This window comes from Cygnus atratus, chromosome 20 (genome assembly GCF_013377495.2).
Source record: "Cygnus atratus isolate AKBS03 ecotype Queensland, Australia chromosome 20, CAtr_DNAZoo_HiC_assembly, whole genome shotgun sequence".
Classification (NCBI taxonomy): domain Eukaryota; kingdom Metazoa; phylum Chordata; class Aves; order Anseriformes; family Anatidae; genus Cygnus; species Cygnus atratus.
The window spans coordinates 5,211,237-5,235,615 of NC_066381.1; the positions used below are offsets into that span (position 1 = coordinate 5,211,237).

General features: G+C 41.8%; 1 protein-coding gene across 1 annotated transcript; it reads left to right on the top strand.

Moving 5' to 3' along the window:
* The first annotated feature begins 53 nt into the window (after nt 1-53).
* Nucleotides 54-21,135, top strand: TAF15 (TATA-box binding protein associated factor 15). Its single transcript, XM_050714812.1, has 16 exons — nt 54-247; nt 3,030-3,065; nt 4,192-4,240; nt 4,440-4,530; nt 4,609-4,726; nt 7,399-7,682; nt 8,523-8,637; nt 15,247-15,281; nt 15,879-15,911; nt 16,478-16,587; nt 17,137-17,266; nt 18,498-18,587; nt 19,986-20,070; nt 20,157-20,242; nt 20,358-20,460; nt 20,764-21,135. Exons 1-16 carry the CDS (start codon nt 54-56, stop codon nt 20,801-20,803), a joined length of 1,599 nt encoding a protein of 532 aa, XP_050570769.1. The 3' UTR covers nt 20,804-21,135.
* Nucleotides 21,136-24,379: the final 3,244 nt, after the last annotated feature.

The following is a 24,379-nucleotide window of genomic DNA, read 5'->3' on the forward strand; positions in this document are numbered from 1 at the left end:
GCGCCCCCTGGGATCCCCCCCCCCGCGACTCCCCCCAGCCCTCCCCCCCCCCAATGCACTTGGTACGCTCCCCGCCCTCCTCTCCTCTCCTCCCCCCCCCCCCCCTCCGCCGCGCGGGTGGGAGGCGCCGCGCGCTCCCATTGGCTGCCGGGCCCCGCAGTCCGCGCGAGCTGCGGGGGCCTCAGTGCGCGCGCGGCCGGCGCGGCGCTCGGTCACTGCCCCGGCTGCCGCCCGCCCATGGCCTCGGGTGGGTGCCGCGGGGCGCGCGCGGGGGCGGGGGGCGGGGCCTGCGCCTCCCGGTGGGGAGGGGGGAGGAGGAGGAGGAGGAAGAGGAGGGGGGGAGGGGGGAGGGGGGGGGGAGAGGGCGCCGCGTCGCGGAGGGGGGGGGGGTGAGGAGGGAGGGGGGGGTAAGGGGGGGATGCGGGGAGGGGCCACGCCCCCCTGATGGCGCCCGGTGGCCACGCCCCTCGTGCAGGCCACGCCTCCTCGTGCAGGCCACGCCTCCTTCCTGGGGGACGCTGTCTGAACGGCCACGCCCCCTTTATGGGTGTGGGCCACGCCCACTTCGTGGGCGGGGCCTGGGTTGGCCACGCCCCCCTTTCCTCCGGGGCGGGGGAGCGAGGAGCGACTCCCAGCCCCCCCCTCAGGGCCTGCCCCCCCCCCCCCTCAGTTTTGAACCCCCCCCACCCCCCCCCCCCCCAGCAAATTACTGTGTTTTAATTGGGATGTGGCTCCGGGGCTGCGCGAGGTGGCTGCTGTGCCGTGCCCCGCCTCTTTCCCAGGACGTTTGTCTGTGAGCTGTGTCTGCCTTCAGGGAAAATGCCCCCGGATCCGATAGTTTCCAGAAAAAAGTGCTGTCTGCAGAGCTGCTGAGAGATTCCTGGTGCCGCTGAGCCCACCAAAATAAATCCGTCAGGAGGCCGTGGGCAATCCGGGAGGCCAGGGAGCAGTCCAAGAAAGGACACTTGGCACATAGAGAAATGTATAAAAAGAGGAAATTCCTCTGGTTCTATGTATTCGTATTTTACGGGCTCCTTATCTGGTTGCTTTCGATTTTCTTCCAAAACGCTGTGGTTTGGCACAAGTTCGTGAGGGAGAAGCTGAGGGGATCAAATGCACTTCTTTACTTTGTAGGAAGTTACATCCTTCCTCAAGAATTCTTCCTGAGACGACCACTCATATTCTTTGCTTTAATTACCAGTTTTAATGGCGTATAAATTTTAAGTGAGGCATTTTAAAATGCTGTAACCTATTTAATGGTAAGCTTTGTTATCATTTAAATGGAAATAACAAAAAAACCCCTGACCTTCACTTTGTTAAAGGCAATAACATTTGAGCTGCACTGCTGACTTTTTACTGGAATGTTTGTGTGGCAGCGCAGAATGAGGAGAGCGTTTCCCATCTGAGTAAAACCGCTTCCAGGAGGTGAAATGAAATACTTCATCTCATTTTAGGGTCTGGTACCTGCTTCTCTAACAGAATGGGAAATGTGGTGCTTTCTTTTTTGCCTTGCGGAGATAGCTTCATGTCGGGATAGCTGAGGTGGCCGCCTGCCCGCGTACAAGTGTGTGCGTGAGCACTGGCAGGAGTGGGGTTATGACCAGGTGAGGGAGGTGCAATGAGCAGATTTGGTGTGTGCTTTGATTGCAGAGTGGTCATAGCTGTTTGCTTATAGCTTATGACATTCATCCTGAACTGGAATTCATCCTCAGCTTCAGCTTTTTAAGCAATTCCGGGAGTAGTGGTTAGATATATAGAAAGAGAGAGGGGAAAGACTGAAACTGGAAGTTCTCGGTATCTGATCTTAGACTCTGGTAGCCCAATATTTGTACCACTTCTTGGGGTGATTTGGAAGGCCCAGGAGCATCCCAAGGCTGTTACCCAGACTGACGGTACTGGTAGAGAGAACCCAGTGCTGGGTTTTGACCAGAAGATGGAAACTTCAGGTTTTGATATCAGGAGTTGAGGCACCTGCACAGAGCAGCGAGGCCGGCAGAGGCCGTGTGGCTGGGAGGCCGTGGCCATGAAGTGATGGAGCCTGCTCTGGAGATCTGCACCCAAAGGGCCTGAAGGTGGTGGAGCAAAGCGTGCGGGTGCTGCGGCCCCAGTCCTGGCCCATGTAGCCAGCTGGGGAAACTGGGCCTGTAGGAGTGGGCGCTTTGCTCAGCGCTGAGAGAGAAAGCTCTTAGTACTCAGAAATTCGCATTTTTACAGAAGCCAGGGAATCCATCTTTCTCCCATTAACAAGACAAAATGTGGTAAGCTAAATCAATAAAGACAAAGCGGCATATTTAGGAATTGAATTCCAGCTTAGGTACTGGGGTGGTTTTTTGTGACATTGATAGCTTTTACAGATTAGACACCATACTTTAAATACAAATCAAACAATTTCAGTGATTTTTTTTTTCTTACTTGAAATTGTATTCTGAAATCCATATTCTTCCAGTGTGTTTGTCTTTCAAGAATCAATTTCCATGATATCTGATGTTTATGTTAATTGGAAATAACCTCTGTAATAGCTGTCTGGACAAGCTGTATGTAAATGAATTAATTCTTGCATGGTCGGGGCTATCAGTAAGGGAAATGTCATCTCCAAATTCTGTCTCTTTGCTAAGCAGAGCTTTTGTAGGGTGCCTTAAATGGGGAAGGCCTGACCTACTTAGCTTTGCTAGATTAATTAAGCAGCTACATTCTGTTCCTTGATGATGGGACTGTATTCAGTAGCCATTAGAGGGGGTTGTGCAGTCCTGAATTTGAGGATGCACCACGAAAATGGAAACCAGATGCTTCACAGAGGGAAGTTCAAAGTGTCTGCACCTCCCCATGCTGTGCTGCACTCCCCTTCTCCCCATTGGGATTTCTCATCTGCTAGCAAGAAGCAGCTCTCAGATTCTGCTGGGAAAGTACTTGTGTTGTCTAGTGTCTATACCTTCCTTCGTCTCCCCCACATTCTTCCTTTTATATTAAGTAGAGGAATAAAGTATTAATTGGAAGTTCCCAGCATGACTTTCTTCTTCTTCTTCTTCTAGATTCGGGAAGCTACAGTCAGTCCGGGGCCAGCAGAGGTATGTTTTTTTTGTTTGTTTCTTTCTGTTGGCAATTAAATGTGCAAAATAAAGGCAATTTAGGATTCCCAGCAAGGTGTTTGAATCTTTGGGTGTGATGCGGTATTGATAACGTTTTGGGAGTAACAGTTGCAAAAAGCTTGCAGCCCTGGGCCTTTACTAAGAACCCTTATAAAACAGGGAAAAGTTGATATTCCTGAAGGGAAGAAAACAAAGAGGGTTAAGTTGGAAGGCTATCTTTTAATAAGAAGAACTTTTGAAATGTCATGGATATAGAGAAATATTTTTCATAAGTCTGTCTTAAGCTGCTCGCTGAGGTATTAGTCAAAGTTTATACAAGCGTAAAGGTGATGGCCACATAGATATTTTACTTTGCCAGTAGAGGGAGTTTTTGGAAAAAACAAAACCAAAACCTTTGAAAACTGTTCATAATTGTGTGATTTAAAAGCCAGTTAATAAAATAGCTGTAAGATTTTTGGGGTGAGGTTGTATTTTAATCAGTGAAAAACAAAGTGTTCTTACAGAAGTATGAAATTCGTGGATAATATTGACTGCTAATGAAAGTCATCGGGTTCTGTGCATCTAGCAGTATGTGAGTTTGAGTTTATATCTGAGTTTGATGTGAGTTTCAGCACATGATTCTTCTGTAAGTTCATGAAACCTTAAAGTGGCAGAATAACGAGTAAGTATAATCGAAAGCTAGTGCCGTGTTTGGTGGTGGTGGTGATGTCAAATCGTCCAGCAAGCACCAAATAGACAGCAATTGATTGAAATAAAATTAACTTTATGAAAATGTACTGAAAAATTTAAAATGCCATGGATTCATATGGTAAGATTTCTGTGATTCTTAAGAATCTATCAAATCACAGTAAGCCCAACTTTAACGTACTTTAAAATTACACTTGAAACGCAGCAGAAATTAAAATAAGCTCATACGGCTCTGGCAATTAACTGTGGCAACCATCAGTTTATTGGTGCTTTTCTAGTATGCCACAACTGCAGGACTCAGATTAAACGCCTTTTTTCAAGATGAAAAGAAACTTAAAATAACACCCAAAGTACTTTTATTTTCCAGCCTGCGTGGAGGGTGCTGTACGTGCTTACTAGCTGCGTTTTTCTCTTACAGCTATTCATCCTATGGCAATCAGGGCAGTCAAAGTTACGGACAAACACAGGTAAGCTGAGAAAAATCATTGTATCTTTCAAAGCGGATGTTCTTTGAGTAAAATAATTGTTCCTGGTTAGCCACGTTTGGGCTGGGAAGAAGTAGGTTCTCAACTTGTGCTTGATGTTTGCAGTCGTGTCTAGCAAAGAAAAACTGCAATTACCTGCTGTGGAATTTGCACTTATTTGAATACGTTATTTAAATTACAGGGATATTCTGGTTATGGGCAGAGTGGAGACAATTCCTCCTATGGACAGAACTATGGAAACTATCATGGGAACTATGGACAAAATCAAACAGGTTTGGCTAGCTTGTTACATTCATTGGCAGTAATTAAAAGGTGAATGTTTGCTGAAAATTTTTTTCCTTGATTTCCAGGTTATGGACAAGATTCCCAGGGATATGATGATGAATCCAGTTATGATAATCAGAATCAGAGCTCATACAACCAGCAGTCTTACAGCAGTCAGGGACAGCAGAAGGGGTCGTCCAGAGGGTAAGGAAGCTTAAGCAATATTTGCTTAAACTACTGTCTAATAGTTGTACGTTCTTAACTAGAGCTATAAGAAGTTTCCCGCTACAGTTGATAAAATAAAAAGCAAACAACAGAACAACCAACAAACATCTGAAAATTCGCACTTTTAAGAGCTTTATAATGCCTGAAAGAGCAGAAAGTAGGGGAAGAATATTTCTTTAGATAAGAAGGATTGATACAGTCGTTCTGAAGCTAAGATGTATGGGGTGAGAAACTCTAGGAAGTCTTTGGATAGTGACTACAACAAAGGAGGGACTTGGTAGAGGGTATTTTGGTTACGAAAAAGATGGGTCAGGTACATCTCTGTTCACATTCCCGTGTATAAACTTACAATGTCCTTACAGCTCTTAGATTTGCAGATTTCTGCTATGACTTTTACCTTTTCTTGGTAGAAAGAAGATGAAAGGATTCATAAATATCATTTAAGAGAGATCTTTTTCCAATCAAGTGGGATTACTGCAGTCAGTTCAGTACTTTACACAATTATAAATGTATTTTATTTCTTAAATGATGTTGTACTCAAATCAGTTTCAGGGGGATTAATAATACAGCTTTGAAAGTATCCTGGAAAACACAGTCCAGCTTCCTGTAATGAGTTAAAAGGCCACTTGGTGCTAGAATACCTTTATTGTGTAATTCGCAAGCTCCATGTTTACGCTCTAAGGTTACGTCTTACGGTGGTTCTTTAATGAGGCTCAAGTGGCCTGTTAAAAATACACCGTACGTACTAAACCTCGTTCCTGTGTTCATGGTCCAAAAATTCTTACTCTGTTTTGCAAGGTTTATATAACAAGCTGGACTTCAGCAAACCAGTACTTGGTTTCTGCTTTTGTAGTTGTTATTGCCAAACATCTTAATATAAACAAGCACGATTTTAATCTGAACAGTAGGTGATGTCACTCAGAGTAGAGTGTCTTTTGCACATCTCAAAGGAAGGCAAGTACATGGTTAAGTTTTGGTTATCTTTGCTTTGTTTTCTGAGAATTTCTTAAGAGTTGTACAAACATACACAAGACTAGGCAATAACATAGTCTTTAGCTCTGTAGACATCCAGTGGAAAAACGCTGCAGTAGGGCATAGATTCTCCAAAGCAGTTGGTTTTGACCAGGAAAATTAAAATAGAAATTGGAGGGAAACTGTTTTATGTATGGTTGTAACAAATAAGGAGAAACTGGGATGGTAAAAATGATAGTTTTGGAGAGGATGATCGCAAAATCTTAGCTCTCACTTCCTGAGGGAAGGGAGGAAGGAAAAACTGCAAGTAGTGGATGCCCTCGGTAATGGCTTCTGTTGTTGGTGATGGTGAAAAGGCTGAAGTAGATCTGACTTTTTTTGAAATTAAGATATAAGCAAAGTCTTAGCAATCTCTTTGTTACTGGGATTAGTGACGTTAAAGGTAAGATCTAGACTAGAACTGGGAGGGAGCAGGTTACACAAATATTTAGTTGCATGGCATAGTTTGAGATTGGTTGGTCTGAATGGATTTCATCTTAGTGTTCTTTGAAAAGCTGGTGGAAACTTCCTGTAGGCTTTTAGATTTTTGTTTGGTTGGTTTTCTGAGGCATTTTGGGGAGTGGATAAGATTACTAAAGACTTGAGTATGACAAACATGGTGCCTCATTTTTTGAAAAAGGGTGAGAGAAGGGAGGAGGAAGAGAAGAAAGGGTGACAGGTCAGTGATTAATTTCAGTTACTGAAAAGGTAATACAGTTAAGCTGCAGCAAAGCACCCGGGGGAAAACAAAGAGATAAGTAACAGTCAGTGTTTCCTGCATCCCATTTATTTCTCATAAATTTACGCAATCTATTGCTATGACGGTGTAACCTAACTGGAACAATAATTGTCTTGCATAGCTAGTTTTTCAAAATACTTCTGCTTCTACCTTGCATGCTGAATTAGGAAGTAGCCTAGGGACATGTGGTGTAGGTGAGGTTTTCTTGTGGTTGCTGTAAAGTTGATTAAATAACATAGTCAGAGAAGAGTTATTGATGACTCCTTAGAACTTGGAGGCACGTTGAGTTATAATATCCAAGAGGTCAATGTTTCTGGTAAAAGCTGGTGGGATAATATATACAGACGGCACTAAAATGGGAAGAACTGCAAGTTTGTTAGAGGACGTCACTACAGTTAGAGTAAGTTCTTGGCAAAATGGTAGAACACCCGGAAGATGGGGTGCAGTTCAGTAATGCAAAGTTTTGAGGGCTTTTTGTAGGCTGGAAGTACCGGCTGCGCAATACAGTGTGAGCAGCCTGTGTCTTCCCTACTGCTCTGTAGGAAAGGATTTGGCGTTCTGTGGGTCATGGGCTATGCATCAGCTATTGTCACACTACTGGGGAGCCAGCCTTGTACTGGGATATGTAAAGGGAGCACTGCTGTTAAGTTTCACGTGCAGTGGAAATTGAGGACGTCTTAAAAGTGATAGTAATATACGCTTTTCTCTCTTGGTTTTACTGGAAGCCAGATACATCCCAACAGAGAAGAGACATACAGCATTTTCATTTCAATATGCCAGTAATGACTTGGAAGGTAACTGTGACTAGGAAATTTTTAGCAATGTTATGTATTTTCAGCCATTACTTTGCTCTCTATTCTGTGAACATTTAGCTATTAATACACACTCTGTTTATTTTAAGTGGAAGAGGCTCTTACGAACAAAAGTCAAACTATGGTCAGCACCAAAGCTCTTATGACCAGCAGTCAAGCTATGGACAAAACCAAGACTCTTATGACCAGCAGTCAAGCTCATACGACCAGCAGTCGGGCTATGGCCACCAGGGCTCATACGACCAGCAGTCGGGCTATGGCCACCAGAGCTCGTATGACCAAAAGTCAGGCTATAACCAGCACCAAAGCTCATATGGCCACTCTCAGCAATCCTACCAGTCTCAGAAGGGAAGCTATAGCCACAACAGCCAAGGTAAAATTCACAGGTTGGACTCAATATTTACTAGTAAAATTGAACAAAACACTCTGAAATAGCTGAATTTTCTTCCACAGACAGTTAATTTGGTGAATAGTTAAAAGCTCTTTTTTCCATGTTGATATTCCTGGGGAATGTTCTGTTGGTTAAGACTTTCAAAATGTTATGTGGAGATGAAAAACTGTTGGGGCCCTGGAAGTGTTGCGGTTGCATTTGTTGGAGACATCCTTGCAGAGTTCATGTCTCTTGAGTTCTAAAGCTCTAGGTGAAATTCTTACAGGTGAAAATGTTGTTTTGCACCTTTTTCTTGTATGAAGGTAACATGTCTTGATCAGTCGTGATGAGCTTTTCTACTTCACATTCCAGCTTTACGCTGTGTCAGTGAATTCTGAGGTAGACAGAAATGAGAAGTTTAAGATTGACTTTTCTCTGCAAAATCTTGATACAGTCAGCCGGGCCCACACTCATCCTTGTTCTGCCGTCAGTGATTTCTTTTGCAAAGTGGGAAGGCTAAGTGGAAGTATAATGAAAAGTATATTTTAGACAACATGTGTTTAATATTTGGAAAATGTAGTGTTTGTTAAAATTAAAATAGACAATGTTTGCATTCTGAGATACTGTGTGATGCTGGAAGCCAAGGGAGATAACTGGAGCAAAATCAGACTTTGCTCCATTACTTCCTAGAGTAGATAATGGAAGTGGGATATTTAGAAATTGCCATTTATATCTAGAAAGTGTCAGACTTGAGGAAAACAAATTGTAGGGCAGGAATTTTCACTGCACTCCAGTTTGCACTGCAATTTACTCACGTTTTGTCTTTTTTTTTTTTTCCTTCAGATGATCGTCGTGAAAAGAGTAGGTATGGAGAAGATAATAGAGGATATGGCGGGTCACAGGGAGGAGGTAGAGGGGGCTATGACATGGATGGAAGAGGTCATATGTCTGGATATAGGTAAGTAATCTCATTTCAGTGCCTGCAGTTCTTTACCCTTCTATCTTATTATTTAGCTGTTTTTAAATTTTATTATTATTCCTAACGTGGTTCAGATTTAGATTTCCAAAAATGGAAGGTAGTTGATGTCTAAAGTTAAGCCTTTCTGCACTGCACAAAAACGCATTTTGCCTAGGAAAAGCTTTTACATTCAGACAGATTGAGAACAAAGTATTTGATTTTTATGACACATAGCTATATATTATATTACATTAGTTGCAATAAAAGAACTGCCAGAAACCATCACTTGAAATAGGATATTTAAAAGCTATGAAAATCTTTTTTTTTTTTTTTAAATATTGTGAAAACCAACAGACAGGGTTTGAGACAGTTTTATAAAATTCATAGCTAAAGCAGCTAACCTTTCAGCAAGGAGGTATTTTGACTTTATGGCGACAAATCATTACAGTAAGGTTAGCTAATTATCTTTCTGCTTCCTAATTTTTTTTTAATCAAAAGTTTATTTTTTGATTTTACTCTAGTAACATTGCTTGTTCTTTACTGTTTGTTTTTTTTTTCAGTTCTAATCTTTAATTAAAATACAGCTTTTTTATTGGTTTAGCTGTCAGTCTAAACCCATTTATTTTAGGTGAATTTTTAATACTTACATTACTGTTTCCCCGGCTGCCATTGACTTAGGCCCTGTTCCTGTCAAGATTTATGCACATATTTAATTTTGTGCTGGTAGATTTTTTTCATTCATAGGTCTGAGAGATTGGAACCTTTGCTTTAATCCTATTGAATTAGGACAAATGACATTGCTATTTCTTAATTAACTGTCACAATTGGGTACATTTTATGTACCTCTGTGTTATGGTTGTGGGATGCAGAGTGTTCATTCATACAACGGAAGAACATTGAGGCTTCCAGTGAGCTTTGCAGTGTTGCTAGCATCACTTTAAAAGACTGCAGAATTCTGGGTTGTTGTATAAACTCCAGATAAAGCACTCTTAAGTATACAATGCCGTTCATGTGAGCTGATCTAATTTAAATGAAATAATCCAACAGTGTGTTAAGATTCAATTACCTTAAAAAATATTTAATTTTAAACCACATTTAAAGTTTGCTTTCTCCTAAGGTGGTCCCAGATTGTACTTTGTGGTTTGCTGTTTTAATGACATAGGTGGACTGCTCTCTCTCTTAATTAGACATGGTAGTAGAGTTTAAAAAAAAAATAGTAATTATATACAAACACAGCAAATTTTAATATTAATGTAAACTTAACTAGCTAAATAATTTCTAAGTTCATTTATAGTTAAAACTGAACATTTGTTTTTAAACCATGGATGAGGGCTTTTCATATCCCTATGCCCTTTCCAATAGGAGAAATGAATGTGAGCTTCAAAAAACATGTTTGGTAGACTTGATCACTTTGAAACAAACCTCTGTCTGTGCAAGACAAAAATAAGATAAATTAATGTCTGTGAAAATAAAGCCTCTTACCATATTTTTCAAAATGTAAGAAAAATTTTGTTCACGCGTCCATGTGGATAATAGTACATCACTGGACTTGAAAGCCCAAAGAAGGAAAAGAGTGAAGGTGAATGGAGAAATGGGGGAATCTCGATGGAAGTGGGAAGGCGTTAGAGACATTTATTGTGAAGTCTGTCTGCTTCCATTAAGTGATGCAGTTTTTAATGCCATTTCCATTGAAGATTTTTCTGAAACTAGAGGGCTGTCGATGTTTTTTCAGTCTTTTTGCATGATTATGATTGGGGATTCTGCTTTTGACGAATGTATTTTACTTAAGTCACATGCTTATTGGAAAAGTGTAAATAAATTAAATAGCAAGCTGTGATCAAGGTGAAAATAAGATTGGGCAAGAAATCATGTTTGGTCCTGTGAAAGTGTGGGTTTCAGGGCAGTTTTTTGGTTTCGTTTCTTTGGGTTTTATTTTTTATTTTTTCCTAAGGACAGCTTATGTAGGAATGTCAATTCTAACTCCAATAACTTCCAGTTTTTTACTTTGATCGTATTTTAATGTTTAAATTGTGGAAATTCCATAGCCATTAGGAAATATCTATCTAACAATCTCATCTACAGAGAGGTTTGCTCTGCTGTAGTAAAATAGGCTTTGATTTTTATAATGATTAGAAACTGATGTGTAAACGAGTACTGTCAACACACAAAATTGATATTTCTAAATCACCTAAACAGACTTCTCAAATGATACAGTGCTTGGTTTTGATTTTTCATTTCTTGTTCCTGGACTTTATGAAAAAAACTAATAGCTGATTTGAGATCTTAGCAAATGAATCTCTTTTGTGCCAGCTAGCAATAAAAATTGCCTTCCCTTGCGATGAAAAGCAGGGAAAACTTGCTGCAGCTTGTTCATCAGTAAGCATTACCCAGCCGCTGGTGTTCTTACAGCTGGATTGCCTAATTTAGTCTGTGGTGGTGAGCAATGAATGCGTCCTGTTCACAGCCGTTTGGTTGCTGGCACGCTGCTGTCCTGCACTAGTGATATCAGAGACTTTGGCCACTGGTTGGACGTTTGTTTTACAGCAGGATTCTTGCCAGCTCCAGTGGCCCATAGAAGCTTACCCTCTGTGCCTCTCAGAGAGCCTGGCAGCGCAAAAAATTTTGGAGGATTTGGGGTAGAATCAAATTAGCATTTTTAAATGTTGAGAGCTCACATTTCTATGAGTATCCTTTATCAAATATTTTAAAATATATCTGGTAATGTTAAGGTGTGAATCATTATTCTGAAAACTAGAATGACCTGAATGCACACTGTAGTGAACGCTTACCGCACTCATTTTTCTTCTGTGCCTGTGCAAAGTCACGCAGCACTGAGAAGAATATCTTGAGAAATTGCTTTGCAGTTTCCCTAGCTGATATGATGATAGAGAATAATTATTTTCATATGTCAGCTGTTCACTTTTTAATCTTAGTAAGTGGGGGGTTTCAAAAGTATTCTTCAGATTTTTTGAATGGTCTTAAATTACATCTTCTGGGAATCTAGTACTCAAATTTTCTGCACTTTCATTTTGAAGCTTTAAAAAATGATGATTGCAAAAAGTCATATTTTGGCTAAGAAACAAAATCATTTTCTTTTAACCCATAATGGAAGAGGCTCATCCTTGAGTTGTTAGGGTTAGAAAGCAGGTACACCAGGTCGTTTCCTTGTAGAGTAAGTCTTTTTTTTCTTCTTCTTCTTAGTCCTCATCTAAAAAATGAGGAATTAATTGCTAATTGTAGTTATGGCACTGAATTGTTTTGATTAAGTATGCAAGTGGGAAATCCAGTAGCATTACTAAGCAGGGCTGTTCTCTCCCACCTTAGAAGGGCCGTTCAGCCAGCTGAGTACCCGTACCCACACAAGCGCCCTTCTGTTAGAGCCTGGACCAAATGGGAGAAGCTTTGCCATTGAATTTGCTCATGAATTTGTTAGTGAAATGACATTGGCGCAGTTTAGAAAATAATTTTGGTGACCAAGTCCTTGGGTATGGCTAACTTTGCTCAACGTAGATTTTGTTCTTTTCCAGATTTGAAGTTGCTGCACTATAAACAGGAATTACTTACGCAGCTTAATTGCTATATTAGCCATTCCGAGTGGGAGTTAGCTTACTGTGGTATCAAGAAACTACAGCATAACGCAAATGGTTTTTACAACAGGGTGGTTTGTGTTCAAATTGATGTTTAACTTGTAAGAGGCTAAGCTCAAGCACATACAGGCTTTGGGGTAACATGAACAGAGGCAATAAATACGGGCAGCAGAAAAAGCCATCTGCCGGTGACTTCACGAGTGCACTAAGCATTCCTTTCTTGTTTGCAGAATCACATCCTTACATGTAACTCCCACACACTTGATGAGGCATAGATACACGTCAGAGGCTAAAATTTGGTTCCTGAATTGTTAGTGCTGCTGCTGCCAATATCCGATCACTTCTTAAGTGTATCACTTGTCTACGTAGCATTGAGCTTTCCAAGTAACTGAGCCCGTAATTTGAATTATTCCCAGATGAAGTAAGCAGTGTTCAGGTGAACTACGGTTACACTCAAGTAGGTGATGTTTAGATGTGTGACCAAGTAGAGAAGAACAGCTGACAATATTTTTCATAGCAGTAAGTTTTACCACCGTGAATGGTGTCACGTTCACTCTCTGGCTGCTGCAGATCAGTCTGTTTTGTTTTACCTTTGTTGGTGGCCTTGCCAAATCTTAGCAACCTGTTCGTGATCCTAACGTTGGGTGCTAAAACCCCAAACTGCATCTGGTCAGCCATATGTTTGGTCTGTGTGCAAGACTGACGAAGCAATAGACTGTGAAACGCTGAGATTAAATGTTCCCCATGTTCTGGAAGTGGTGCGGTTCCTGACACTGAGGCTTATGCTTCGGGTCTCAGAGAGGGGAAGATGTGAGGCTGCCTATCAGCTCTGCTGTTTGACTTCAGTTCCTGCAGCAGGTCTGCACGCCTCCTGGGGATCTTAGGAAGCTTTGCCCAGCAGTCCCAGGAGCGTAACACACCGCAGCCTTATTATAAATTGCGTGAGGGCAGGGACTTCCAAAGGGAGGAAGGCGCTCATCCCTCAGTGAGGGTGTCTGCTGCTGAATGGCTGCAGATTTCAGTTGGGTCAGTCGTGTGAGACTAAGCAGGAGATAACATGCTGAAACAGATTTGGGCAAAAACATATTTCTACAGTCATTAATTAAGAAACAGTAATTGAAAAGCGTTGGATTGCACTAGCACTTGCAATCCAAGGTGCAGGATTAGTATAACACAAAGTTAAAATGAGGCTTTAGGCTACAGCTTCTTACATGTTTTATATATCCAGCTCCATCACTTCTCAGAGTCATGGTGCACACGTTTTACCTCAGCATCTGAAGTAAAATCCTCACGTCCTATAACATCTTGGCTGTATTGGTCTTGGACTTTCTCCATGTTTTTAGATTGTTGGGTTTTGTTTTGTTTTTTAAATTTACGTCTGTGCTGCTGTATACTTTCAAATCAAAACATACGTGTGCTGGATAATGCTGTCCTAGTGAATTGGGACCATAATCGAGGGCTTGAAAACTTTGATATCATTTCCATGGTTGATGTATTGACTGTTGTAGTGTCTTATTTCTGAGTTAAGGTTTTAGAAAAGCAGGTGTCCTACTGAAAATTGTTGGGTTATAATGACATTTTCTTTAACTGAACTGAACTGGAGGTGGCAGAAAGATATTTACAGGTTTTTTTTTTGTGTGATCACCAGGATGTTTTTTTCATCTGTCCCTGAAAACAGCCAGCCTTGACTAAAGACCAGCTCAGATGCTGCATCTACAATTCATTCATTTTACCTCTTTAACGAGCAGAAAGTAATTGCTTATGAGTAAACAACAAGGCAGTTTCGCATTCAGATTTTTTCTGAGGAGTATAAATTAAAAATTGGCAGCAGAAATTTAGCTTTATTTCATTGCCTTTTGCTGGGATACCTGTGTCCTGTGTTAGGACACCCAAGAGCTGGCAGATGGAATTAAAACCTGGAGTGACTTCTAGTTGTCAAGCTTATTGCTGGAGATGCTGCTTGTACGGGTGCGTTACTTCCAGTACAAAATTCCTGGGGCTTGGAGACAGCCCTCTGCCTTGGGGTTTGAACTTGGGCTAGCTTTATTTTAGTATCTGAGCTTGAAAGCTGCCAGGGGTGATGGTAGGTGAACCTGCCCAATTTTCGGCTGGCAGCTGTGTTCTCCACGCAGGGGAGGGCAGGCAGCTGTGCGAGGCGGCCTTTGTGACACTTGCTTATTGACTTTCCAAAAAATCCAGTGGTTGTATTTTTCCTGAAGGGCTTTGAATATCGATTACATTGTATTCATAGCACGGATGCAATTAAAATCGCTGTTGTGAAAATACCTAACAGTGCAAACATTTACATTTTAAAGAGCGAGGGTTTATTTTCATGCACGTAATCAGAGGCATAACATCCTGTTTCAGCTCCCCCTCCTAACCTTTGAAAATTGATGTGTCTAATCTCTCAACTTGGTCTACGTTTTGTGCCACAGGTTGCAGAATGAATGAATTAAAACTTCACGGCCTCTGCTTTTGAAGCTCACATGCACACACCTCTGTAATGGGCTAATCGTGCAGCAGCTCCCCCCAGACCCTTTCTCAGAGAATGGCTGATGCTGCTGATTTGCCCCCAGTATATAAATGCCTAACAATGGAGGTTAATTAACTTTAACTCTTCTCATTTCTAGGAAAGTACTAAAGTACTAATTATTCCAAAGCAGCAATTACACCTACAATTAAAGCCCGTTAACATTCATGAAAATAACGATTCCCTTTTAAAACCCAGTTCTTAATAGCAGTCATTTTGGTTTAGGGGATGGGAGGCAGTACTGAAACAAAGATATGTGCGTGGGCTAGTTTAAATGACTCTTTAGGACACTTCTTCTCCGGTGCAGCACCCTGTGAGATTATTTTCTTTCATGTATTTTAATCTTTGAATGATTAGTGAGGAGAACACAGGGAGGGTGCTTTAGCAGCTAGACAGTAACTCAACTTGTGATCAGTTAACTGTAGATTGAGCCTTGGGCTCAGCACTTAGAGACTTAAGGAAGAAATCATTTCTTCAATTTTTCCTCTGCAGTGGTGGTGACCGTGGTGGCTTCAAAAATTATGGTGGTAAGTGCCGAGTATCCAAAAATGTTTCAGTGGAAATTCTTTATAAATCTAAAAGCCACCAATATCTTGTTACTATCTCGTAGAAGCATTATAGAGTTTTGGTGAGGCTGGTGTGCTCATGAGTTTTAATAGCCAAACCGTTAGCAATAAGGTGGATTTCTACTTTGTCCAATTGCATGAAAGAATTTGTGGAGACGGTGATGTTCACCGGATTTTTTTTCTTTTCTTTTTTTTAATTTTCTTTTTTTTTTGTTGTTGTTACAAATGCTCCTTAGAAAGGTACTAGAGGGGGAAAAAACACCTTGGTAAACTGCTTGGTGATCTGATAACCAGCATTTGCAAGATGACACCAGCATAGCATCAGTGTGGCAATTGCTGCATACTGCAACTTAAAGAACACATTAACGTCCTACAGACACCCTCTGTTGAACGTTTTAATCTAAATACTCTCTAAATCTCTGGTTAATGTTTTAGATCTTAGATGCGTTGCATACATACTTTAAATATTTTCTTGTCTTTAAAAAGAGTCACTTGAAAATGTTTTGCTAAAAATAGACTTTCTTTTTTTTTCTTTTTTTGTTTTAACCCATTTCATAGGTCAAAGGGATTATGGACAGAGATCAGATGCTGGTAAGAAAGCAAGCAGTGGCTGTGAGTGGATTGTTGCTCTTAGGTCATTGCTTTTAAAATGTATGTCTAGAAACACGGATGAGGCTGTGATTCCCATGGTTGAAAAGCAATTTAGCTAAAGCTCGTCTTTCTTAAAATAAATTCCTTTTATTACAGCGCATGTGAATTTGTGGATGTTTTTTGTTACAGCAAGTAGGGATTTGCTGCTGAACCTTGAATTGGGTTGAGCCAAACAAATGCTTTTGCTGCTGTAACGTTTCTGCTAAACTTTATTATTGAAAGCATACGCTTCTCTGGTGGGTTTGGATGTCCCAGCTGCATGGACAAGCTGAATGGGTGGCAAAGAGCTGCTCAGCTGTTGAACGCATTTGGGCTGATGTACTGCAGCACCTGAGGGTGCTGTGCAGGCCTTTTTGGAGTTTGTCATTAACCTCACAATCATGCTTTCTGCTCATCTTTTATCTCACACAAGTTGTCTTCGGGATTTAAGGGTCCGTTACTGGGCGGTGTGGATCTAAGCTTAAAATGTTAAAGGTGTATGGTAAATGTAGCCTATTTTTTGATAGATACAGAGTCTGACAACTCTGACAACAACACTATCTTCGTGCAAGGACTTGGAGAGGATGTTTCAACAGACCAAGTGGCAGACTATTTCAAACAAATAGGTATTATAAAGGTATGTGAAATGGGAAATCATTAGTAAGAAGGAAGAGAACTCGTGGAACTAGTGTATTGGAGATGTACTGGTATCATTTGAAGCAGATGCTTGCTCTGACTCCCCAGGAGTTATGAATAAAATAATATCTTTATCTGGGTTCCCAGATGACAGTTAATTTGAAAAAAGCTGCTGGTGCTGCCAGCTTACTTAGTGACATTTAGATTGCTTCGTGTCTCTTTCAGTTTTTCAGTCTTTATAACCCTTAACACCCTATCCATTATGCCATCCTGATCCTTCAGCGAGTATGCTTCAGCCTATGGCTCTTTCTTCTCTTTCTGCAGTTCTAAATGAGGGCTTCCTGCACTTGACCTCAATTTTTGTAAAAACTGGGTCCATCATTATTTCATGGAGAACAGTCAGTCAGTATCCCTCGGTCAAAAGCATTTGTTTCTGAAAGCTAGCTCCAAGAGGATCTTCTGTCTAATGAGACTTACCCATTACAGTTTATGCTCTGAACTGGCTTTACCAGCATTTCTCCTTTGCCGAGTATACGACCTTTCTTTTCAGACCAACAAAAAGACTGGCAAACCCATGATAAATCTTTATACAGATAAGGATACCGGCAAACCAAAGGGAGAAGCAACGGTATCTTTTGATGACCCTCCTTCTGCTAAAGCAGCAATTGACTGGTTTGACGGTGAGTTGTTCTTTTTGTGATTCATGAATCTAACAAGCAGTGGAGAAAGCAAATCAATAATCTCACTGGGGACAGTATGCTACTTTTTGTTTTCCTAGGGAGACCTCTATTTTCATGGTGTTTTGTGTGTGCTGGATTTCTCTTTTATTCAGTGGAAAAGCAGTTAGCGGTTAAGACCAAAAATGTGTAATGAAACACTTCAGATTTGCTGCTACACCTCAGTCATCCCTGCACAAAGCATGAGAGTTGTTCTTGTCGCTCAGGAGAGCGTAACTTCTTGTTCAGTCCTATAGAGCTGTAATCTGTAGTTAACAGCTGAAAGGATTTCCTGCAGTGTTAGTATTGATATTATTAGTGATGTGGTAGTATTTTCAGATTTTGGCAAGGGTTACAGCAATCTTGAGCCAAGTGCTTTGTATACACGCAGTGGAGAACTTTTTTTTTTTTAATTATATGTTCAATAGAGGAAGATAGCAGATCCCAGAAATACATTAATATAAAACTCATCAGTCCTGATGCAGAAAATGCAATGATACTTTGTTTGTGGCAGTAAGCTTGAAAAAGACAAAAAGAAGTGCCTGTTCCAGTGACCTTGTGTGTTCACAGAATTTTAATAACAGTGGGCAGAAACAAAAGTGCATACTCCGTTTTTGGTGTTACATGGTAATACATAAAAGTCTTGCATGGCGTGCTATTCTGCTAATAAAATACAATTCGTTTCTTGTTTTGGAGGATAGATCAAATATAACTGTATTAGATATTCATTCAGCCCTACTTGCTTTGTAATAAACCTTTCATCTATGAAGAACTGAGACCTTGTATTGAAAAAAGTCACCTCTTTCCCTTACTTGGGAGTATCTCATTTTTGCACAGGGTATTGAATTGTACAAAAGCCTTGTTGCCCTACTTGGGGGAAGAAGTGGACTTGTAACGCACCTACCCATGAAAATAGCAAAAATATTCATATGTATCTAGTTAAATTGTAAATTGCAGATTTGTATTTTAATCAAAAGAAACATCTTTTGATTTATGGAAAAACTATTAAGTACCCTAGTGTTTGTCATCTCACATTTGGACCAGTGCATTCAAAAGTGAGAGATTGACTCCAGACTCCCTGTGTCTTAAAAGGTTTTAATTCAATCTGCATGTGCAAAACACTTCTGTTCTTTTGAACTTGTTGCTATGTTGTCGGGAGCTCTATTGATCTTACTCTCACTTTGTCTTTCTACAGGAAAAGAATTCAATGGCAATGTTATCAAGGTTTCTTTTGCAACTAGAAGGCCTGAATTCATGAGAGGAGGTGGAGGTGGTGGACGTCGAGGTGAGACTAAAATCCATAGAATCCTTTTATGAAGTGAGACACATTTTAGTTGGTAACGGTTTATTCAAAAAAAGAAGTTGATTTTGTAGCAGTTGTCTGTCAAAGTGTATGGGCCTTTGGGATTCTGGCAATAAGCAATATGGATTGAACCAACTTAAGTAGAACTGAGATCTGTAATCTTTTATGGACAGCGTAGAATCCCGGCTTTCCTTCTGAACTGAAAAGTCCCCAGATCACGTCTCAGCGTTTCTCACAAAGAGATGACAATGACTTTGAGGCTGTACTGGTTCCACAGAGACAGCTGTGAATTAGCAGTGAATGTTTGCTTTGAACAGCAAAGTCTTGAGATACTCTGATGCTTGCAGATGGTATTAAGCAGGTTAAATTATTCAACTGCTACTGACTTAGAGCAGCAGTTGGAGGTCTGACTCCTTTAATTAAATAGACATTAGTTTGCCCGATTCTCTACATAATCCAGTTTTATCAGTAGCCTGCTGGATATAAATTACCATTTCACAGGAAGCGTGTTTTGTGTGGCGGCTGTCAACACATTTTAGTTTTAAATCAGACAGTTCTGTAGGCTGATTACCAAAAAAAAAAAAGAGATTCTTCAAGAAATTTAGTTGGTATAAAAGTTCTTGGTTTTTTTTTTTTGGTACAGAAAGCAAGAACTGTATTGTCTCTGGGGTTGTGTTCGATGCATCCTGGCATTAATCCAGACGGTTGTTTTCTTACGTTTTTGTTCTGTGACTAAGTCAGGCCATCTGTGATTGATATCATAGATTGTTAAATCTTTATGACATTTTATTAATGCGCATGGTGGTTTTATATTTATCCCCTGGCAATTCAAACTGATCAAGTTTCCTTTTATTGATGAAAAAGAATTTATAAAAAGTATGTAGTGGAGCAGATTCTTGTGGCCTTCTTCTGGCCACCATGTGCTACTCCTGCTTCTTATTTTTCCTCGTCTGCTCGAATTCTATGTCTGTCCATGTAAGCATGTGTACCTCAGTTATGCAGATACATTAACCTCAGGATATCAAATGCCATTGAGGTTTGGTGGTGGCTGAAACTTCTGTTGTTCTTTTGCCCAAGCCTTCTAGCTAACTTGTATCTAGTAGCAAATGAAGGATTAAAAAAGTAATTCTTGAAGGCTGAATTCTACAGTGGTACAAATCTCTGCCAGTGGCCCTACCTGCTCTCCTTTCAGAGTTCCTAGTGTGGCTCGCCTCGTAGGCAATCCTCTGGTGTTTACCTTAATCACTTACTCTTTCTTCCACATGGGAGGTCTGTCTGTCACTTGAGTTCTGAAGCCAGGGGCAGTCCTTAATAGATGTTTCTCATGTGTAGGTCGCAGGCACTTCCCCTCTTTTATTCTGATTATAATTTTGTCTACAGGTTCACGAGGTGGATATGGAAGAGGTGGGGGCTTCCAGGGTAGAAGTGGGGAACCCAAAAATGGTGATTGGGTTTGTCCTAACCCGTAAGTGTCATTTTAATTGGGCAGTGGTGTTTCATGCCCTCTGAGTTTCTTAGCAGCTAAGTCTGGGAAATCCTTGTCTTTTCTAGGGGCTGTGGTAACATGAACTTCGCTCGCAGGAACTCCTGCAACCAGTGTGGTGAGCCCAGACCAGAAGATTCACGTCCATCAGGAGGTGTGTAGAAGATCAGTTAAAACTGCTGCATCTCTTCTGTAGTGTTAAAAATGTTAATGACGTCTTCAGCTTTTTGGAAAACCTGACTGATGTGCTGATTTGCATTTTCCTCCAGATTTTCGTGGGAGAGGTGGCTATGGAGGAGAAAGAGGGTATCGAGGACGTGGTGGCAGAGGCGGTGATCGGGGAGGAGGCTATGGCGGTAAAATGGGAGGAAGGTAAGCAGCCTCTTTGCCCTTGCTTGGTTGTGCAGCATGTGGACTGTAGAAGTGATTTGGACTGTGGGAGAGGAGCGTTGTTTGCGTGTGCGTGCGCAGCTGTGCTATGAAAATACTAACTACAGATAGGAGCTTCAGGAGAAAATAAGTCAGTTTGCCCACTGAGTGTGTTTTGTGAGCGCTGTTGGATAAAGCTATCTAAAAACAACAGAGTACACAGCAGTAGGTGTGGAGACGCTTGACTGAAAGGACTATTTGTTATGTGCTTAAAGGATTCCTTGCAACTTTTTCTTTCCCTTTCAGAAATGATTTCAGAAACGATCAACGCAACAGACCATACTGAAGACCACTGTGAATGTTTTGTTTGTCTTCTTGACCCGTTGGATAGTGAAATTGCCAGAGTTTTGCCTGCCGCTTCACCCATGGCCTCTTCGGATAGTGGAACTGAGTGAAACTAGATTTTTATTTTGGTGGGAGGGACTGGGGCAGTTTGGGAGGATTTTTTTTAAGCGAGACATTAAAATTTAATCTTGATTTCAGTCTTCTCCTCTTTTCTTTTTCCCCCCATACCTCTTCAACAGGCCCTAAGAAGAAAAAGGATAAACTGTAAAATATTGCCAAAATACGAAGTGTTTTGTAATACAACAATAAATGCTGATTGTTTTATTTGTGAAATCTTACCGTTTCCCAGTTACTTAGGTTGCATGTGCTTCTTTGCGAATTCCCTGTCTTCCCGTGGTATGACCTAAGTAGTAAATAGGGGCTTGGAAATGCCACTGCTTCTTTGACCTGAGCTCTGTGCTGTTGGCAAAAATCTGCAGTTAAGTCAGCGGCAAGTCCACCTGTTCTCCATGCCCTCTATTCCAGACTTACAGACTTGTCCACTTCTTCTTTCTTATTTCCTTCTGAGGCTATAGTCCTGTGTTGCCTGCACTTCTGCGACGCGTGCTTTGGTGTGCCCTGCAGCCTTCTTAAGGAGCAGGCAGATGGCAGTGTGCTCTCGTGCTGCCAGGAGCTCAGCGTGTCCAGGCAGTAACTCCAAAAACAAGGTGGGATGGCTTCAAAAAAAAGAGGTGCAGCGATACGTAACAAATTACCTTGTAATTGCTGCTTTTGATGTGCGGGTGATAGCAAACAAGTTGTGTGCAGCAGTTTCATCTCAGGGAAAAGCTGTGGGCGAGGTCCAGATAGATACATTGCAAGCATTTGGGATTCAGCACTGAAGCCAAGGTTTGAAGAGGCAAAGATTCTCACTCCTCCTCGCTCCAGGTCGCTGCACACGCTGCAGAAGTGGGTTGGCGTGGTGGGAGTCTGCGAGAAGCTAACGCTGCCACGGTCAGCTTGTGTCCAGCACTGCCTTTTCAGCGCAAGCATTTTGTTGAGAGCAAAAATGTGGTCGTGCAAAATTCCTGCGCGCAAAATACTACAAATGCAAGTTCTCAGGGTGTGTAGTTATAATCTAGATAATTGGGCATACGGCTGCACAATTTCCATGCCCCCCCGACCACGTTTTTCAAAGCTTACAAAGAAATTAAGAAAAATAGCTTGTGTTAACGTCTGTAATCCAGCTCCCCAGCTTGGGGGTACATTCATGGTCATGGTAACAGCTCCAATCAGCCATTACCCCTGGCTGTAACCATAATAACCGTGCTGTGCCTTTTTAAGGCTTATCCTGGAAAGCAGGGGTCTGGTCAGAAAAGGCATTCGTCACAAACTCCGGCCAGCTGGTTCCTCTTAATACAGTGGAGTTTTAAGACACCTGTGTCCTGGTGACATTATGGCTGTCACCTTCTTCCCTCTGGGGAAAGTGATGGTGGTTGGAAAAGCTGCTGCTTTTAATACTGGGGGCAACAGTTCTGTCTCCTAGGACCTTCTCAGCCTCTCAGCTTGCTTTCTTCCCCAGCTAAGAGCACTTAGGCCTTTAAACAGCCACTACCCGGCTGGATTACTAAGTAGAGCAGTATTCAAGTAAGCCCTGGGACTGCTGGAGCTGTCACCACCTTCACAGCTTTCCCAGCCTGGCAGTGATGCTGAATGGTGTTTGTTTAGGATCTTTTCCGTACTGGGGCAAGACAACCTGTGTTCTTGCATGCTTTTTAAGACCGTGAAAATATCTTCTTCACCAGCTGTTTTGTCTTACAGAAAACTTGCAAGTCAGACAGGGAAAGGGTGATTCTAGTGTGCTGGCACGTATGGTTTTCAGTTGCTTTTGGTGTAGAGAGAGTTAAATTAATTTGGAGAGGCCTGGGAAGATACTGTAAGAGACACAAACCCAGATGATGGTTTAACCATGTCATTGCCCTCCAGCCATTTCTGCAAAGTCCTTTAGCCCTGCAGTTTTTCTCAGCAACTACCTTAAGTTCAGCAGAGTAAGCTTTAATGAGGTTAAAAGAAAAGTAAAAAGCTTAAAAGAAAAAAAAATAAATCAGTAGCTAGCATCTCGAGGGTTGAATGAATCCTGGCTCTTCCTGACATGGTAACATCTGTTCTGGTGAAGCAGATCGCTCTGTGATGCTATGCAAATAAAGTCCTCTATTAATGGTCAGTGCTCACCATCGAAAGGCTTTAGAGTTTTGTAGGTGCTAGAGTTGCTGTCTATTTTTTTTCCTTTAAACAGGTGAGGAAGGTGTCCGCAAATGCGTAACTTTCTGTTTTTAGCAGACCAACAGCTGAATTGAAAAAAGGCAAATCTCACAAATTCTACTTAGAATTTCTCTCCAGTAGTTGCTTGTCTAAAAAACAGAGACTGTCCGTGCAGAGCAAATGGGCTTGGGCTGAGCTGGGAAAAGCTCTGCGCTGCTTCCTCCATCTCTTTTATGATCTAGCCTCCAATATTTTTTTTTAGCAGCGAGGTTTTAGTTTTGGAAATCAGTACTGTATGGAATGCTGGTGGTTTATTTATAAAAAACACATCTTGCACTTGCCAAGCTCAACAATGACTTTATAGAGAAAAGCGTAGCGGGAGGATGCCAATGTAGAAGAAGCATATGATCATTACAGAGCTGAAATGCAACAAAAATAGCTAAACAATTTCAGAGAGAGCCAAATACATTCAGAGCTGTCTCTGTATGGCCAAACCCACCTCGCCCTGAGAAGTAACGCGACTTTGTGAGCTGCTCAAACTCCACGGGCCTGGAGAGTAGCGGGCGTCACTGCTTTGCCTGATCTAGAAATGAAAGTTCGGATTTCCAGGGTAGCAAAGAGCTTGTGTGACGTTGTCCACGGTAGATGGTGTTGCTAATGCTGCTGGAGGAATTGCTTTTGCAAAAGGGCTGAGAAGAGCCTGCTTTTCACATAATTTTCTGACGTGATGGTGTCTGCTGGAACACAGGTGACGCACTGATCCCAAAGAGATGCACGTGGTTGCAGCAGTCCTCTGGGCAAAGAGCTGGTGGCATTCAGTCAAATTGCTCGCAGCAAAGGAAGCCCGACCCGTGCAGGTGTGTTTGTAGGACGGCAGCTGGTGTTCCCGAGCACGGAAGGGTTGTGCCGAGCAGCAGTGCCAGCTGCAGGTCTGGATGCGGCCCCCCTTCACCCCACCAGTTTCCTGGTAGCTCCACACACAGTGGGTAAAGCCAAGGAAAGCATGTACGGATTCTGCATTTTCCTTTTTTTTTTTCTTTTCCCTCTGATAAGCATCTGCTCCTGACTTGTCTTGAAGACAGGGTATGGGACTAGGCACGCTCAGTATCTTGCACGTTAAAGGCACGGGAAGTCCTTAGACTTGCGAGAACTTACTGCGTGCAGATGAAGCACCCAGGAAAACTATCCAAGCAGAAGAGCTTTGCCCTTGTGGCAGGCTTGGGGCTTTGTAAAGCACTGTGCCTCTCGCAGGTTAGGGGTGCTGCTGCTTCTGTGGCCATGCCCATCTGGTCCCACCTTTTCATGCCACAGGGCTGAGCACCCCACAGCAGCAGGA

Coding starts and splice junctions, on each gene's coding strand:
- TAF15 (XM_050714812.1), top strand. CDS start 54: ATGCACTTGGTACGCTCCCCGCCCTCCTCTCCTCTCCTCCCCCCCCCC. Junction 15,282..15,878: donor TGGCTTCAAAAATTATGGTG/GTAAGTGCCGAG, acceptor CCCATTTCATAG/GTCAAAGGGATTATGGACAG. Junction 16,588..17,136: donor AACAAATAGGTATTATAAAG/GTATGTGAAATG, acceptor CTTTCTTTTCAG/ACCAACAAAAAGACTGGCAA.